Raw genomic sequence first — 19,307 nt, forward strand, 5'->3', positions numbered from 1 at the left:
AAACACAACAGGAAAATGAAGCACCACATGACTGACCATCAAAGGGATCTACAGGAGACATTGCCACAAAAAGGTAGCCAGCATTATCAAGGACCAACATCACAATGGCCACACTCTCATTTCATTCCTGCCATCATGAATAAAGTATAGGAGTCTGAAAATCATGACCTCAAGCTTCTTCCCAACAACCATCAGGGTATTAAAGATTACAAACAGCAACTAAGCTTTTAAGTTCTTGGGAATAAATATAGCCAGCAATATGTCTGAAAGCTGTAGGCAAGAAACCATACCAACACCTCTACTTCCTTAGAAAGCTGGAAGTTCAGATACACCGCAGAAAGCATTTTATCGGGATGCATCACAGTGTGGTTTTGGAGCAGCTCCAACAAAGACCGCAATAAATAGTAGAGAGTTATGGACGTAGCCCTGACCATCACGCAAACCAACTTCCCATCCATTGGCAACATCAATACCTCACGCTGAAGAAATTGTCCCTGAAATCTGGAGATGCGCATTTTCACACTTCTGTACCTCTTGTTCGATGGGTGCGGGGAGAAGAGGGGAGCGGCCGGGGTGTGACTCGTCCTTGATTATAGAGTCATAGTGATACAGTGTGGAAACAGGCCCTTTGGCCCAATTTGCCCACACCGGCCTGCATGTCCCAGCCATACTAGTCCCCACCCTTCCTGGTCCATATCCCTCCAAACCTGTCCTATTCATTCATGTACCTGTAATTGTTTCTCAAATGTTGGGGTAGCCCCTGCCTGATTATGCTGCCGGCCTTTCCGAGGCAGCGTGAGGTGTACATGGAGTCAATGGATGGAAGGTTGGTTTGTGTGATGATCTGACTACACTGTGTCAAAGTGTAGCATCGTGCACAGTTATAGTCATGTTAATGTAATGTGTGGTCTAGTTCTGACCCCTGTGTGTGATGCACATTCCTGAGATGTCTTGGATTCTCTTGTCCTTCATGTGACACTTGTGGTGATGTACTCATGAAAGGTTCTGATGACATGTCTGTCTTCCGGTGTTGCAGACTGTCTTGTAATTTATATCGAAGAACAATGTCTGCATCACGCTCTCTCTGGAATGTAGTGCATTCTGTAGTAGTGTTTTTAATTAAAAGCTCCTCGGTTTCAAATCATTTTATATCAACAAGTCTGTGGTAAACAAATCATAACAAGCCTTTGTTCCGCAATCAGTTTGATCGCCGTGTGCCAATGAATGCCAATCCCTTGGGATCATTTCTCTGAAGCTTTGTGTTCCTCTTCCCAACATCATAAATTTTGCAAAGGCTGGTTTTGTGCCACCAGCCCACTGCATATCAGCTTGCTGAGCGTGCATTCCCTAAAGACCAGGGTCATTCCTTTCCGTAGTTAGACACAAAAAGCTGGAGTAACTCAGCGGGCCAGGCAGCATTTCTGGAGAGAAGGACTGGGTGACGTTTTCGGGTCGAGACCCTTCATCAGAGATTCCTTTCCATATCCTTCATGTGGATCAATGTGTCAATGAAAGCAACCAAATCCTGGCTCCAGACTTCCAGTTGTCGCCTCCTCTACTGCCTAATCTGGCTGCGTCACTCTCTGAAACCAGAGGGTAGGGAGTTGCAAACTCTGTCAAATTTCTCTGATCATTGACCAACTGTATTCTTGGCTCCTCTATCTCACATGTAAAGCTATGTTTGCCGAGCCCGTGCAAATCTTCATTTCCAGGGTAAAGTTTGCACACCTTACTGCCCATATTTTGTCTAATTTCCCACATCGACCTTTCAGCTTTTCCTTTAGGTACAAACCAAGCAGATTGTACCATCTTCACTGATATTGGGAGTATAGGCACACAAAAATGCTGGAGAAACTCAACGGGTGCAGCAGCATCCATGGAGCGAAGGAAATAGGCAACGTTTCTGGCCGAAACCCTTCTTCAGACGTCTCCTTCTTCAGGAGTCTTCCAGCATCTGCAGTTCCTTCTTAAACTCTTAAAAACATTGGGAGTATAGGTGTTGGGATGTCATGTTGTAGTTTAAACTTTAGACTTTAGAAATCCAGCGTGGAAACAGACCCTTCGTCTCACCGAGTCCACGTCAACCAAAGGTCACCCAGTACATTAGTACAATTCTACACCCTAGGGACAATTTACAATTTTACCAAAGCCAATTAACCTACAAACCTGTATGTCTTTTGAGCTCTCTCCAAAGATGCTGCCAATCCCACTGAATTACTCCAGTATTTTGCGTTTATTTTCGGTGTAAACCAGCATCTGCAATTCCTTCCCACACAGATCATATTAGCCCTGTTTTACCATTCTGAACGCTTTCTTGCTTTCTATGTTCCAGATATCTCAATGTTAAATTTATGTGTGATATAAAAGTAATCAAATGCTATTCCATCAGCTTCCTGCCAGCTTCGTTTAGTTAAAGCAAACTCCATTGGTTTAGAATAAAGCTGCAGTGAGATCAGCAAAATGAAAGCTATTATTTGCAAAGTGCTTTAAAATTGGTTTATTATTGACTGTATAAACACCCTCTAAAGGGGTGGAAGTCCTTTGGTCCCTTGGTTGGGGACAAGGGAGGATTTTGACTTTTCTTCACTATTTACTGAGAACATTTACAAAACTTAGCAAGAAATGCTGTAAATGTTCAGTGTTACCTGGAAAATAACTTTTATAATGTCCAAATATCTCTTAAATGTTATGGTAGTACCTGCTTTAACTACCACATCAGGCAATGTGTTGCACATATCCACCACCCATTGTGTCAAAAAAAAGTTGCCTCTCAAGTTCCTAGTAAATCTTTCCCCCCTCACCTTAAAACTATGTCCTCAGGTTCTCTATTTCACCTCCTCTAGGCAAAATACCCTGTACATTTACCCAATATATTCCTCTCATGGTTTTGTACACATCTGAGATCACCCTCATCCTCTGACATCCAAGGATTAGTCCTAGCTTGCTCAACCTCTCCCTGTAGCTCAAGCCCTTGAGTCCTAGTAGCATCCTTGTAAATTTTCTCTGCCTTTCCAGCTTGACAACGTCTTTCCTATAACATGCTGCCCAAAACTGAACACAATACAATAAATGTGGCCTCAACCAATATCTTATAATACTGCAACATGACCTCCCGACTTCTATGCTCAATACTATGACTGATGAAGGCCAATGTGCTGAAAGCCTTTTTGACCACCCTCTCTACCTGTGATGCAACTTTCAAGGAACTATGTATGTGCAAAGTGTCCTACAAAAAAATACAATTTATGCTTTCCTCATTAATGGTTTCCACACCAAGCTGATGGATATTTTTTTTCTTCTGTATACAGAGAGCACAACATGAAGAACTGGAAAAAATTGAAAAGCAGATCCAGAAGTCCTCCAAAGATAAAGATAAAGATAATGCCAAGCCTTTGGATAAACCAGAGCAGTAAGCTTTCTCTATGGAACATTTACTTCACCATTGTTAATTGCCCTTCACGGCAAGCATTTACTTTATAATCATTGGGTCTGCTGTTCTGTTGTTGGTTGGTATAAGTGCGGGAGGGAGCTGTGGCGAGTTTGGAATTGGCTTATTGTGGATTTGCACCATGACTAGTGATTCATTTCCATTCAGGTTTCTCTATGAACTAGCTCAAATCGTCAACTTCTCCGAACGTGTGTTTTGCATCCTTTTCCACTCCACTTTCTTAGAAAGTATTGGTGCCATCAACCGTAAGCTTGAATTAATGGACAAGTTGTGCAAGGTAGGTCTTCTCAGGAAAAACGTGTATCTAATGCTTTTTTAATGATACCTTTTGTGGATCATGAAAATAATATTGCATAAAACTTAGACTCTTTTGTTCTGACCCTCACTATGATGTGAGCGTTTGACGACACTGGGCCTATATTCGCTGGAGTTTAGAAGAATGAGGGTGGACCTCATTGAAATGTATCAAATAGTGAGTGTGCATGATGTGTGTGTGAGGGAGGGAGGGAGGGAGAGAAGCGAGGGAAGAGAGAAGGGAGTGAGGGAAGTAGAGAAAGAAGGGAGGGAAGGAGAGAAAGAAGGGAGGGAGAAGGGGAAAGAGAGAGGAAGGAGAGAAAGAGGGAGGGAGGGAAAAGAGAGGAAGGAGGGAGGGAAGCAGAGAAGGAAGGGAGGGAGGGAAGGAGAGGAGAGGAGGGAGAGGGCCGGCGGGAGGAGCGGATACCGGGGTCCTGGCGCACGCATGTGAGCTGAGGCCGAGGTTTGTAAACGTTGCTCCAACCCCCAGCCCGGCCGTCCCTGTATTGTTCATCGCGTCTCCCCAGGGAGAGGGGCGGAGCCGGGGCTGCGTGCGTGAAGCACGGCGACTGGAGGGGCGGGACGCTGTCCCGGGACCGTGAGGGAAGACCCTCTCCCCCTTCTCCATTCCCCATCACACATCCCTCCCCGTCTACCCCTTTCTTCCACCTCCACTCTCTCCCCCCTCCACCCGGGGTAGATCTACCCGAGCCGAGAGTAGATTACTCCAAAGATCCTAGAGCAGAGCTTTGGATTACTCCAGTGCGGGGCCCCCCTTAGGCACGGGGGCCCAATTGGGAGCAATCGGTCCAATCGGCTTAAGGCCAGCCCTGCATGTATCTAAAGAGGGGCGTGCTGGCATTGGAGAGGGTCCAGAGGATGTTTACGAGAATGATCCCAGGTTCAATGAAGTCCCTCCCTCATCCTTCTAAACTTCTCAATTAGTAAGGGTGCCAAAGGTTATGGGGAGAAACATAGAAATTAGGTGCAGGAGTAGGCCATTCGGCCCTTCGAGCCTGCACCGCCATTCAATATCATCATGGCTGATCATCCAACTCAGTATCCCGTACCTTTCTTCTCTCCATACCCCCTCCCCTTAGCCACAAGGGCCACATCTAACCCCCTCTTAAATATAGCCAATGAACTGGTAGATCTACCCTCTGAGCCGAGAGTTCCAGAGATTCATTACTCTCAAAGATCTTCTAGAGCGGAGCTTAGGATTACCCCTTATCCTTAAGCTGTGACCCCCCCTCCTGGGCACGGGGGCCCAATCTTGGGAGCAACCCCTTAAGAATTTTCCAATCGGCTTAAGATCCCAGCCCTGCATGTCTCTAAAGAGGGATGAGCTGGCGTTGGAGAGGGTCCATCCAGGATTTCTTCATTACGAGAATGATCCCAGGAATCAACGAACCGTCCCTGCCCTCCCTCTATGGCTAAATGTCCTCCTCAGATTTGGAGCTGTGCAAAAAGGTTGTAGGGAGAAGGCAGGAGAATGGGGTTGAGAGGGAAAGTTAGATCAGACATGATTGAACGGCAGGGTAGACTCAATGGGCGAAATGGCCGAATTCTGCTGCTGTGACTTAAGAACTTACGAACTATCTTGGTGATGCTGGTGGTGGAATCATTGTGGTCAGAACAATTGCAGATTATTATGGATAAAAAAGAAGTGCATTAGTTGCAGAAAGGGATTGAAACATTAAATGTGCAGAAGTAATGTAGATACAAAATGTATTTCCATGACCCGTGAATGATACTCACAAACCTTGATGTAGACAGTGGGACGTACTGAAACTAGAGCAAAATCTTGAGACTGAGATAAAAATGGACCATTTCAAGAGCAAGCGTCCAAAACCACAGTTTAATCCAAGAGAGGTATTGAAGCTCTCTCCTAAAGAAAATATGCTGTGATTTTTATTCTTCATTTTCCTTCGTGCATTTGTGTGATTTGTTCATCTATTATACTGGTTTTGCATAAAAGTGATGTTTAAAGTGGGGGGCGGGGAGGGAGATTTAACAGGAACCTGCGGGTAACTGTTTTACACAAAGGGTGGTGCATGTAAGGAATGGGGAGGTAGTTGAGGTACTGTTGCAACGTTTAAGAAACATCTAGACAGGTTTGGAGGAATATGCCCTAAACTTGGTCAGATGGGACTAGTGTAGATGGGGCATGATGGTCGGCCTGGATAAGTTGGGCTGAAGGACCTGTTTCCATGCTCTATAACTGGATAAGAGAAAGTAGCAGGAGTTAGTCGATCGGCACCCAAGCTTGCTCTGACATCCCTGGACAACATGGATAAGCGAGAAACATAGAAACATAGAAAATAGGTGCAGGAGGCCATTCGGCCTTTCGAGCCAGCACCGCCATTCATTGTGATCATGGCTGATCGTTCCCAATCAATAACCCGTGCCTGCCTTCTCCCCATATCCCTTGACTCCACTAGCCCCTAGAGCTCTATCAAACCCTCGCTTAAATCCATCCAGTGATTTGGCCTCCACTGCCCTCTGTGGCAGAGAATTCCACAAATTCACAACTCTCTGGGTGAAAAAGATTTTCTCATCTCAATCTTAAATGGCCTCCCCTTTATTCTAAGACTGTGGCCCCTGGTTCTGGACTTGCCCTACATTGGGAACATTTTTCCTGCACTCTACTGCTGCGCCACTGTGTCACCCTATTTACCTTCACATAACTTGAACTAATTATCCAATTTAATTTCATGAAGGTTATTTGCTTTAAAATGCTTGTATGTGATGGATCTATGCAGGCAATGGTGTAAAGATCGCAATGAATGCCAACTAATTTATATAAATGTATAAGTAAAGGTGCAGGGAAAAAAAGCAGAGCCTACTTTGGTTGAGAGAGGTTCTCCATGTCCCTTGGGGAATCCAAATTAAACAAAGATTTGGGCATCTCTCCAGTATAACTTGGCTTGTGGCTTTCAAACTGTAAGGGAAAAAGTTCAGGAATAGCTTTGGTGAAAGATCTAGGATTATCGGAATGCATCTCTTAATGAACAGGGATACTGTGCACCACCAGTCCTTTAGGTGGTTGTGTGGTGGAAAAGATACACAAGGAAGTTTTGATAAAGGAAAATATGTAATCAGTGAGTCAAGTTTGGTTAATACAATCATCCTCACAGTTCTTAGATTGCAAGAGAAATTGAGAAAATCAAACTGCAATCTGGATAGTGACACTGGGAACTGCAGTTGCTGGTTTACCATATAGCACACAGTGTTTGAGTAACTCAGCAAGTTAGGCAGGATCTCTTAAGAACACGGATAGGTGAGGTCTGAAGAAGGATGACGTCTGAAGGAGGGTCCCATCCAGAAACGTCACCCATCCACATTTTCCTGAGGTGCTGCATGACCCGCTGAGTGACTCCAGCATTTTATGTCATTATTTGGATGGCAATTAACTGTTGTGGTTATTAAACAAGCAATTAGTGTATCTTTGCTAAAGCATGCATCTGGAAATTAATATTGGTTTAAAACCTAGCACCATCTGATGCATTCCACTTACTTTGCAGTTTGAAATTAATTGAAAATCATTTACGTATAGGAAAAAAATAATAATGAGTGGGTGAAATGGTCAATTTTATAGTTGTCACACTGATTGCCAGGGCATTTGTTAAGTAGTAACATCAAAGTTGTTGTTTTAAACGGAGCTCTCTTTGTCTTCTCTCGCCACAGACACTCCAAACAAGTGCCAGTGTGAAGCAGGTGCTGGGTTTGATCCTTGCTTTTGGAAACTACATGAATGGTGGCAACCGAAGTCGAGGCCAAGCAGACGGCTATGGACTGGAGATTCTTCCCAAACTTCGGGATGTGAAGAGCAGTGTAAGTGGTTATTAGCCTGACTGATTGTGGCTGCTTGGCTCCGTCTAAGCGAAGCTGGCCACAGTGCCGGGCAGTGCAGTTTTATTACTGGTGCACAGCTTGAGGTTTCCCTGGAGGTCCGTCAAAGCAGAAACAGGATAACAGCAGGTGGAGGAATAGAAAATGTTTCTCAGGCTGGAGTTAAAACATAAACATAGTTAAAACATAAAAACATACAGTATGTTGCCATGATACAGAATCTAAATTAATTGGTGATATTGCTGCAAAAATAAATTTGGCTCATTAAGGTTCAGAAGGAAGCTGTTTGGCCGATTGGAATCGATGCTGCAAAGTCTATTCATTTTTATACCTGATCCCTTCCCCATAGCCTTGCTAATATTTTACGTTTATACATATGTAGGATTCCCTTTTAGGCAATGCAGTTAATCTACTCTATGTTCATTGCACTTTTGAGCAGCACATTTCCAATCATAGCCATGTTTTATTCCTTCATTCACGGATCTTTCAGCAATTTTTTTGCATTATTCCTCATCTATTCCTTCAGTCACGGATCTTTTATGCATTCCATGTATTACTCCGTTTATTTCTTCAGTCGTGGGTTGTTCATGCCTTAGATTATTCCTTGTTCATTCACGGATCTTTCTTTCATTCATTCCTTCATTTGAGGTTCTTTCATTATCATGCGAGATATTTCCCTGTTGGTGTTTGACCTCCATTAATCAGAACAGTCGTTCTTTATTCTGGCTGAAAAAAATATCAAGAATTTGTACTCCTCTGTCAAATTTCTTAGCTAGTTTGCTCCAAGGAGTTCAAGCAGTTCTTAACTGTTGACCACTAGGCAGATGTCAAGTAGGGATTCAATTGCAATCATGTAAACACTTGGGTAGCACTTATTTCGGTTTACAGATACAGCACAGAAACAGGCCCTTCGGCACACAAGGTGCTGTAAGGCAGCAACTCTACTGCTGTGCCACCATGCTGCCCTTAAGGAGCTTTTTATATCTTTGCTATCCACAGCTGAGGTGTCAGAAGATTGGAAGATAGCTAACGTTGTTCCTTTGAGTTGAAGCCCTGCCGTGAGTAGGAAATGAAACTGGCTAGGGATTGGAAGTGCTGGTGGGAGAATTCATTGGGAACAGTCACCATAATTCTGTAAGACTGATGTAATGTTCTCAAGTTAAGGTTCTTGAGTTGGGAAAGCAGGTATCAATAATGTTAGAGAGCGAGGCCACACGTAAATTGGAGAAACAGAACCCCACGTTTCACTTGGGTAGTTTACAACCCAGCGGTATGAACAATGAATTCTCTCATTTTTTGGTAACTTCATTTCATACTTCCCCTCCGGCTCCACCACCACCAACCCTCCTTGCCCATTCCTCCACCCTAGTCATTTTACCAGTTCCAGAGTTCTCCACATTGTTTCTCTTGTAATTACACCTTTCTCAGCCAACAATGGGCCTACCAGGTACCGTCTGGTCTGAGGTCATTTGTGGCTGACCCTGACACGTCCTTGTATTTTCCCCCACCCCAGCTCATCACCACTAAAGGTTTGATCAGTGGGAAAATAAGAAAACATCTTGAAGCAAAAGTGAGAATTGAAGGTATTAAGGCAGCAGCAAGGGGGCATAAATTTTATTTTGCAACTAGTGTTAAGGAGAATCAAGACATTCGATAAGCATATCCGAAGCAAGCCTGTAACCAGGGAAAGAGAAAGTTGTCTTAAGGGCCATATAGGTATTCTATGTTTGGAGCCAAGTGATGTGGGCAAGGGCCTAAATAAATATTTCTCATTTGAATTCACCAAGAAAGAGATAAGGAATTGGAATAGAATTAGGCCATTCAACCCTTGGAATTAGGCCATTTAACCATAATTGTTATATGGTTAACCCATCAAGTCTACCCTGCCATTCAATCATGGCTGATCTATCTCTCCCTCCTCACCCCATTCTCCTGCCTTCTCCTCATAACCACTGATACCTCTACTAATCAAGAATTTATCTATCTCTGCCTTAAAAATATCCACTGACTTGGCCTCCACAGCCTTCTGTAGCAAAGAATTCCACAGCTTCACCACCTTTTTATTAAAGACATTTCTCCTCATCTGAGAATTTCTGAGGCTATGACCTCTAGTCCTAGACTATCCCACTAGTGGAAACATCGTCTCCACATCCACTCCATCCAAGCCTTTCACTATTCTGTGTGTTTCAATGAGGTCCTCCCTCCATTCTTCTAAACTCCAGGCCCGTTGCTGACAAACACTCATCATAGGTTAACCTACTCATTCCTGAGATGAAAGATTGTGAGCTTAGGAAGGGATATCTAGATAAATGAAGCATTTTACTATTGAAGCAGAGGTGTTAAATGTCATGTGTTGCATGAGTGTTGGTAAATCCTAAAGGGCTGATAAATCCACAGAGCTTAATGAGATCTATCTCAGATTGCTTCTGGAAAGATGAGAGGAGATGGAGCTCTTTAATCTTTGAATCTTTCAAACTGGAAAGGGTGCAGAGAAGATTTACCAGGATGTTGTCAGGAATCAAGGGCCTAAGCTAAAGGAAGAGGTTGAGCAGACTATTCCTTAGAGCGCAGGAGGATGAGGGGTGATCTTTAAGAGGTGTACATGGTTATGAGGAATATCGTGCGTAAACACAGAGTCTTTTGCCCAGAGTAGAGGAATTGAGAATCGGAGGACATAGGTTTAAGGTACGGGGGTGTATGGAACGGTGCTGTCGGAGGAGGTAGTTGAGGCAGGTATTATTGCAACATTTAAGAAGCATTTCGATAGGTACATGATAGAATAGGTTTAGAGGGATATGGGCCAAATGTAGGCAGGTGCGATTAGTGTAGATGGGGCATGTTGGTTGGTATGGGCAAGTTAGGTTGAAAGGCCTCTTTCCACACTATGACTATGAATTTTTTGGAAGAAATCCTAACTGATGGGATTTATGTGCATCTAGAAAGCCAGGCTGATCAGGGGTAGTCAGGATGGCTTTATGTGAAATGCTGTCATGCTAATTTGAGTTTTTTGTAGGATAACTTCAAACAATATTGTAAATAGGACAGTAGATAATGTCTATATGAATTTTAGTAAGGCATTTAACAATGTCTTGCAGGGTAAACCTGTCTTAATAGATCAAGCTACATGGAACTTGAGGCGAGCCTGCTATTTGGAGCCAGAATTGGCACTGTGATAGACAGCAGAGAGTAGATGTGGAAATTGCTTTTCCGATTGGAAGTCTGTGCCGAGGGATCAGTGTTAGGAACCTTGTGCATAATGTAGACATGTGAATGTAAATGTAAAAGAGATGAGAGCATTTTTATATGTCACAAAGGTTGGTGGTTTTGTTGGTAGTGAGATTTGTCTAAGGATACAACAGGATATAGACAGCTGTAAAGTTGGATAGAGCACTGGCAGACTCGATTTAATACCAACAAGCGTGTGGTGGCTCAGTTTGGAAGTGAAACAAAGACGGGGCAGATCCAGCCATTGGCACGGGACTCTGGAATGTTGATTAACTGAGGGACCTTGGGGTCCAATTCCATAGTTCCCTTAATGTGGTATCAGAGATAAATATGCTTGTCTTCATAGGTCAGGACATGGAATGCATGAGTTGAGATGTTGTAATGCAACTTTCCAAAAACCTCTATAAGCAGCATCGCTTAAAGGAGCATCGCTTGTACTTTTGCCACTCTATAGGAAAGTTTATGGTTACATTGGAAAGAGTACAGAGGAGATTCACCAGGATATTGCCTGATTTGGCAGACTTTATATATGGTGTGGGGGTGGGGGGGAGATTGAATAAATGCATTTGTTTTCCCTAAATTAAAGAAGGCCAAGGGTGACCTGCTGAAGGAGAGGGACATCTGTCGTGGGCCGACAGCAGCCTGGGGCTTACGTGGGCTTACCTGGATCAGGGGCGCTCCAGTACTTCAAACATGTGGAGAGGACGTTGGACTTTTTCTTTGTAAACCATGCCAAATTATATGACTGTACATTTGTGGGTTGTGCTAAAAAATTTCACTGTGCTCTGCATATGTGACACATAAAGAACCATTGAAGCACTGGAGGTGTAAAAAAGAAGCCTAACCCACTGTGTTACCCTTCTTCATCTTTTTGAAGAAACATTTAGGCAGATACTTAAGTAGAAAGTATGGAGAAACACGGAACTAATACAGGTAAATGGGAAGATGGGCTAAGCGATCGGCATGGACATGGTGGGCTGAAAGTCAGTTTCTGTGCTCTACAACTTTGACACTCAATTGAATGTTATAGCAGAGAGGCTGGACATGATGACAATCGAGGCGTCCACAGTGTATGGATAAAGGGAATAACATTTAGTGCAAGGTAAAGTCCAATTAAAGAGAGCCCAAGGGTCTCCAGTGAGGTAGATGGTTGTTCAGAACTCGCTAATTGGTGATAGGATGGTCTGTTGCCTGATAACAGCTGACATATGCAAAGACTATACATGATTACAATCACGCCATCCATATACAACAAGAAATGATTCTATGATGGTTTTGAATGCTAAGTTCCTGTGATTTGGATTTATTTTGTGTGCATTGACCATTGAAAGATTACTTGCATAACTTGGAATTCATTTCAAATTATTTTGGCAAGGCAGAAATAGTTTTTGTCAAGATGCAAATCCTTTTAACATTAAACTGAAGTGTTATTGACTTTTTTAATGTAAGCTTTGCAGTTCATAATCTGTGTGCGGATACACACTGAACAAGATTTTCACATTGTTCAGAGATTATTTAAAGTGGATAGTCCAGTTCAAAGAAGAGGGTTGGAGAATTGTTTTCATTTTGGTTTGGTTTATTATTGTCACGTGTTCCAAGATACAGTGAAAAGCTTTTTTGTGTACTATTCAATTAAATCAGATAATGCTATACACGAGTACAATCAAGCCTTGTACCCCACATAGAGCAGAGAGAAAAATGCCAGAGTGTAATATATATTTTCAGCATTGCAGCACGACTGTTAGAGGTCCAATGTCCGCAATGAGGTTGGTTGGAAGAATGGACTGCACACTGGTTTATGGGAGAAATGTTCAAAAATACGATTTTTGAGGGAAAGAAGCTGTTTCTGAGTCTGGTGGTACATACTTTCAAGATTTTGTATCTTCTCCCTATTGGGTGAGAAAGGTCCTTGTTTGTGTTGGCAGCTTTCCCGAGGCAGAGTGAAGTGTAGATGGAGTCGGAGTTTCGTTTAATTTAAAGATAAAGTGTGGAAACGGGTCCTTCAGCCCACTGTGTTACTGAATTCAATTAGCCTACAGACATGTACTTCTGTGGCGTGTGGGAGGAAACAGACACACCCCGAGAAAACCCATGTGGTTTGGGGAGGAACGTACAAACTCCATACAGATGGCACCCCTGGTCAGGATGGAACTCTGGTCTCCTGCTCTGTAAGGCATCAACTCTACCGCTATGCCACCCCAGATGGTGGTGAGATTGGTCGATGTGATGGACAGGGCTGCATTCACATTTCTCTGCGATTTGGATTCTCGACCGAAAAACAGTAACTGTCGCTGGGAAGTGCGAGCTGTATTTGAATATTTTTATTGCATCAATTAAGCCTGATGCAGTTGGGATGTTGGACAGAGAAGCTGTAGTTATAACTGTGAAGGAAATAAGCACATTTATCAAAAATAGCTTATTAAAGGCATTAAGATGAGTTCATTTCCTTTAGTAGCACAGCAGCCTCAGTTTGTTTCCAGTTACTGAGTCTCCTGGCTATAATGTTCATATAAATAGTTATTTTTAAAATGAGCTGAATCACTTAATGTTGGGTTGGTCAAATGTGCAGAAGCATTTTGAGTCATTACCAGTGAAGTGAATAAAGTCTTGACCAGTTTAACTGGCATATCCCCATCAGTATTTCCCTTAAATTCACTTGCAAATAATTCTGAACTTGGGAAAAATGGACAAATAAAACTCGTTGAGCCTGCTTCCAACAGCCAGATACATTTGGCAGAGTTGATAATAATAATAATATCTTTTTTATTGTCATTGCACATGAGCGCAACGGGATTTGGTATGCAGCTTCCATCCGATGTCATAAAATAAATAACTAATAACATTTAGATTTAGATACCCCGAGAACATGATTGTAAAAAGAACAGTAAAATAGTCAAAACAGTTCAATCTCGGGGTTGTGAGGTTTTTAAATACCTTATTTCCACAGCCGCGTTCGGTACCGGGCTGCTCCGAACTGACTCCGACTTGGGAGCACAAAGCTGCTGCGTCTGAACGTGCCGCCATCTTCAAACAAGTTCCAACTGTGTAGTTCCCTCCCCCCAGGCTGAGCCATAGAATGGTGCAGCATAGAAACGGCCCTTTAAGTTCATCATATCCATATTGATCACCAAGTACCATCTAAACTAACCCCATTTGTCAGCACTTGGTGTGTAGCCTTCTATCCCATGGCAATTGTAATGCCCATCCCAAAGCTAATTCAGAGGCACTGCAGTGGTGCAGTGGTAGAGTTGCTGCCTTACAACGCCAGGGACCCGGGTTTGATCCTGACTACAGGTGCTGTCTGTACGGAGTTTGTACCTTCTTCCATGTAACCACAAGGGTTTTCTCCAGGAGATTTGGTTTCCTCCCACACACCAAAGATACAGGTTTGTAGGTTAATTGGCTTACTACTATTGTAAATTGTGCCTAGTGTGTGTAGGATAATGTTTAGTGTGCGGGAATCGCTGGTCGGCGTGGACTCACTTGGCCAAAGGGCCTGTTTGCATTCTGTATCACTAAACTAAACTGAATTTGTAGATTAATTGGCTTTGGTAAATTGTAAATTGCTCCTAGTGTGTAGGTTAGAACTAGTGTATGGATGATGGTTGGTCGACGCAAACCTGTTTCCACACAATCTCCAAACTAAACGGAACTACAGCGAGTGATACCACTTCTCTCGTAGAGCTATCTATGTCTTAGTTCAAAAACTCTCCTGGATGCACTTTAAAATATCTCCTGCAATTTTCACACTAAAGCAATCCAGGTTAATGTTGTGAAAACTGAAATCTTTGACTACCATGACCCTTGCATATCAAGGTGATGTGTCTTCAAAACTACTGAATCTCCTGCTGATGCTCAGGAAGTCTGCAGCATGCACCCAGCAAAATGATCACCCTGTCTTTTGTTCCTAAACTCTCCCCATGTGAAGGGTCTTTCAGGATATCCTCCCTTATTACTGCAGCAATGGACTCCCTGGACAGTACCGCAAACACACTTTCTCTTTTATATCCTTCCAAGAAGTAATATTATACTGTACTATAATATTATATTGTACTCAATATTATACTCTGCAGTATAGAGTTGGCAGCCCTGCCCTTTTAACCATATCTTTGATGGCAACAATATTATCTTCCCTTGTGCTGATCAAAGCTTTCTGTTCCTCTGCTTTGCATTAAAATAGATGTGGTTTAGCCTTGCACCTCTTCCATTTGCTTTATTGTGCCAATGTCTGTTTTACCTATTGGAATGACTGATTTATTTTTGTTCCTCCATGTTTTTAAATCCTGTCCCTCTATACCTTGCCAAGGTAAAGAAGATTACGCACCAAGTGCTGAAAAATGGGGTTAGTTTAGATGGTACTACCTCATTCCCCTCAACTGCCCATCTAATGTGTCCCTTTCCCCAACCAAATTAATTTAAACCCTCCACAAACAACATAGAGGAGTGGCGCAGTGGTGGAGTTGCTGCCTTGCAGCACCAGAGACCTGGCTTGATCCTGACTATGGATGCTGTCTGTACGGAGTTTGTACATTCCCCCCGTGACCTACGTGGGTTTTCCCTGGGATCTCCGGTTTCCTCCCACACTCCAAAGACATACAGGTATGTAGGTTAATTGGCTTTGATAATTTGATTGTAAATTGTCTGTTTCCTACACCCACCAAGGAAAATTTACAATTATGCAAAGCCAATTAGCCCACAAACCTGTACATGTTCGGAGTATGGGAGGAAACCGGAGAAAACCCAAACACAGTACAGACAAGCATCCATAGTCAGGATCGAATCCGAGCCTCCTGGCAGCAACTCTACTGTTGCACTACTGTTAGCAATGTTACAAAAAATTGAGATTTTAAAATTCAAGTCTGCAATTTATCCCATCAGATAAAGCATAAAACGAAGTTTAATTTGACACCTAATTCACTTTCATATCTTCAGTATTAAAAAAGTTATGGCCATTTTCATACTCGGAAATTAGCATCTTGTTCCCTATTGCTTTTCCATTGACAACACAAAAGCTGTGATCAAGGACAGTCAAAAGCCCATAACTTTATTAAAAATTAAGAAAACTGAAAGAAATTTTCAGTTATTATAGGTTCAAGCATTCAGAAACAAATATGAAACAATCTTACTTGGTCACCTGAAATTAAAGCATATAATTAGTTAGTTACCCAATTGTAGCTAATTACATAATTCAATTACTAGATCTAAACCTATCCATTTCTTAAGAAAAGATCAACATTTTGAAATAGCCTAAGTGTCCAAATAACATACACACAAGAATTCACAATATAACATGATTTTAAAATCTCATTGTCATGGATTTATAGGCCAAATGGAAGGAGTTTAGTGTTTAATACCCGCAAATTAATGGCCATTTAAATCATCTTGCGAGTGGGTTTTTCTGGAACGCGATCATTTGGAACGTTGCAGTTGCTGTGTTTTGAGCCCCATACCGGCAGGAAAAATACTGCCGGTTCGGAGGGGCTCCAAGTCACCTTCTCGCAACTTAAAATTTTGATTAAAGGGAACTTAAGAAACACTTTTTAATGTAAAAATAAACAGCCTACCTTACAAGATACAAGATACATTTAATTGTCATTTGGACCCCTTGAGGTCCAAACGAAATGCCGTTTCTGCAGCCATACATTACAGACACATAGACCCAAGACACAACATAATTTACATAAACATCCATCACATTGCTGTGATGGAAGGCCAAATAAACTTATCTCTCCACTGCACTCTCCCCCCCCCCGATGTCAGAGTCAAAGTCAAAGCCCCCGGCTGGCGATGGCGATTGGCCCACGGCCATTAAAGCCACGCCGGGTGGTGCGAGGACGCACACCGGGTCTTGGTGTTAGAGCCCCCGGCGTGCGCTCGCAGAGTCCCGCGGCCATTCCAAGCCGCGCGGGGCAGTGATGTAGGCCCCGCTCCAGGAGCTCTTCAACCCCGCAACTCGGGCGGGGGAAGTCGCCGTTGCGAGAGCCCTGAAAAGCGGTCTCCCTCCAGGGATCCGCGGACTCCCGGTGCTGCCGTCCACAGACCTGCCGTTGAAGCCTCCGACTCTCCGGTCGGGCCGCAGCAGCAGCAGCAGCAGCGCTCCTCCACCGCTCCACCCGCTCCGGACTCGGCCAGCCCCGCGACGGCGACGGTGAGTTGTCGGCACCAGAATCCCCGGTCTCTTCCTGTTGGAGGCCGCTCCTCGTTGCAGCCCCAACGATAACGGAAACCCGACGAGAAAAGGTCGGGTCTCCCGTGCAGGGAGAGATTTAAAAAGTTTCCCCACCCCACCCCCCCCCCCCACCCCCCCACCCCCCCCCCACACACACACCCCAACAAAAAATAACAAAAACTACATAAAAACATAGACAGAAAATAATAAAACGCGGACAGACTGCAGAGGCCGCTGCTGACCAGAGTCGCGCCGCCCACCGAACTCGCCTTGCCTTGTCCCCTACGTGAGATCCGTCCCGTTGCCGGCGTTCACGGCTTTAGAAGGTGATTTTTAATTTACTATAACAATTAAATTATATAACTTAGCTTAAAAATAAGTGCAGAGAACGGCAGTCGCAGTGATTTTTCTTGAGCAATTAAACAGGCTGATGAACATCGATTTAAACAGCCTGGAAGAAACGGCATTTTAAACCCGCCCCCCTCTCAAAGGCACCAAAGTCGCGCGCACGGGCAGTGACAGAACTGCAGCGCCGCTGAAGGTAACTTTTGCAACATACCTACTACTGTGCCCCTATTATTTTAAATTCGTTTTCCAAATGCCTACTATATTGGTCATTCCTCCTTTTTTTTCAGTTTATCACTTTTTAGAAACATAGAACATAGGTGCAGGAGTAGGCCATTCGGCACTTCGAGCCTGCACCGCCATTCAATATGATCATGGCTGATCATCCAACTCAGTATCCTGTACCTGCCTTCTCTCCATACCCCCTGATCCCTTTAGCCACAAGGGCCACATCTAACTCCCTCTTAAATATAGCCAATGAACTGGCCTCAACTACCTTCTGTGGCAGAGAATTCCAGAGATTCACCACTCTCTGTGTGAAAAATGTTTTTCTCATCTCAGTCCTAAAAGATTTCCCCCTTATCCTTAAACTGTGACTCCTTGTTCTGGACTTCCCCAACATCGAGAACAATCTTCCTGCATCTAGCCTGTCCAACCCCTTAAGAATTGTGTTAGTTTCTATAAGATCCGCCCTCAATCTTCTAAATTCTAGCGAGTACAAGCCCAGTCTATCCAGTCTTTCTTCATATGAAAGTCCTGACATCCCAGGAATCATCTGGTAAACCTTCTCTGTACTCCCTCTATGGCAAGAATGTTTTTCCTCAGATTAGGAGACCAAAACTGTACGCAATACTCCAGGTGTGGTCTCAGCAAGACCCTGTACAACTGCAGTAGAACCTCCCTGCTCCTATACTCAAATCCTTTTGCTATCAATGCTAACATACCATTCGCTTTCTTCAGGCTGCACCTGCATGCCTACTTTCAATGACTGGTGTACCATGACACCCAGGTCTCGTTGCATCTTCCCTTTTCCTAATCGGCCACCATTCAGACAATAGTGTACTTTCCTGTTTTTGCCACCAAAGTGGATAACCTCACATTTATCCACATTATACTGCATCTGCCATGCATTTGTCCACTCACCCAGCCTATCCAAGTCATCTTGCAACCTCCTAGCATCCTCCTCGCAGCTAACACTGCCCCCCAGCTTCGTGTCATCCGCAAACTTGGAGATGTAGCATTCAATTCCCTCGTCCAAATCATTAATATATATTGTAAATAGCTGGGGTCCCAGCACTGAGCCTTGCGGTACCCCACTAGAAACTGCCTGCCATTCTTTTTGTACCTATAGCCTTATGATTTTATTCTTTAAAGATTGTGTTGACTCTCTATTACTGATGTTTTTGAATCTTTGCACTGTGCACCTCTAACCATTGACAGCATGGAAATGTCCACATTTTTGAACCTATTATCTTAAAGAATGACCCTTGAAATTAATTTTAAAATTATTTTGTTTTCCTTAAACTGTGAATCTTAACGATTTAATTGAGGAATTAGAAGAGTTAATACTCCTTGACGGTGTGGGAGCTGAACTAACATGAATAGTTGGAATAACAGCAGTGAAGCACTTCTTTGTTACTGATTCCCAGTATTGGGAAATTCCCTCCCACACACTATCAGTAACCCCTCCGTGTCAGTCACACAGTAAATGTTTGTCACAAGCATTTACAAATGAACAGTGGGGGTCGGAAATAAAGAATGCTGTGGTTTATCCACATTTTTTCCCCAAAAGGATTATTGATGAAAAGCACAGTGGCGCAGTGGTAGAGTTGTTGCCTCACAGTGCCAGAGACCTGGGCTTGATCCTGCTTACGGGTTCTTGTCAATACTGAGTTTGCGTATTCTTCCTGTGACCGCGTGAGTTTTCTCCGGGTGCTCTGTCCGGTTTCCTCCCACACTCCCAAAACGTACAGG

At 43.5% G+C, this 19,307-nt stretch overlaps 1 protein-coding gene across 1 annotated transcript in view; it reads left to right on the plus strand.

Moving 5' to 3' along the window:
* fmn2b (formin 2b) overlaps positions 1-19,307 on the plus strand; it is a 359,438-nt gene that overhangs the window by 192,623 nt on the left and 147,508 nt on the right. The window contains 3 exon segments of the mRNA XM_055639562.1: positions 3,309-3,409; positions 3,596-3,725; positions 7,430-7,576. Of these exon segments, the coding sequence (XP_055495537.1) occupies positions 3,309-3,409; positions 3,596-3,725; positions 7,430-7,576 (378 nt within the window).

Source organism: Leucoraja erinacea, chromosome 8 (genome assembly GCF_028641065.1).
Source record: "Leucoraja erinacea ecotype New England chromosome 8, Leri_hhj_1, whole genome shotgun sequence".
Classification (NCBI taxonomy): domain Eukaryota; kingdom Metazoa; phylum Chordata; class Chondrichthyes; order Rajiformes; family Rajidae; genus Leucoraja; species Leucoraja erinaceus.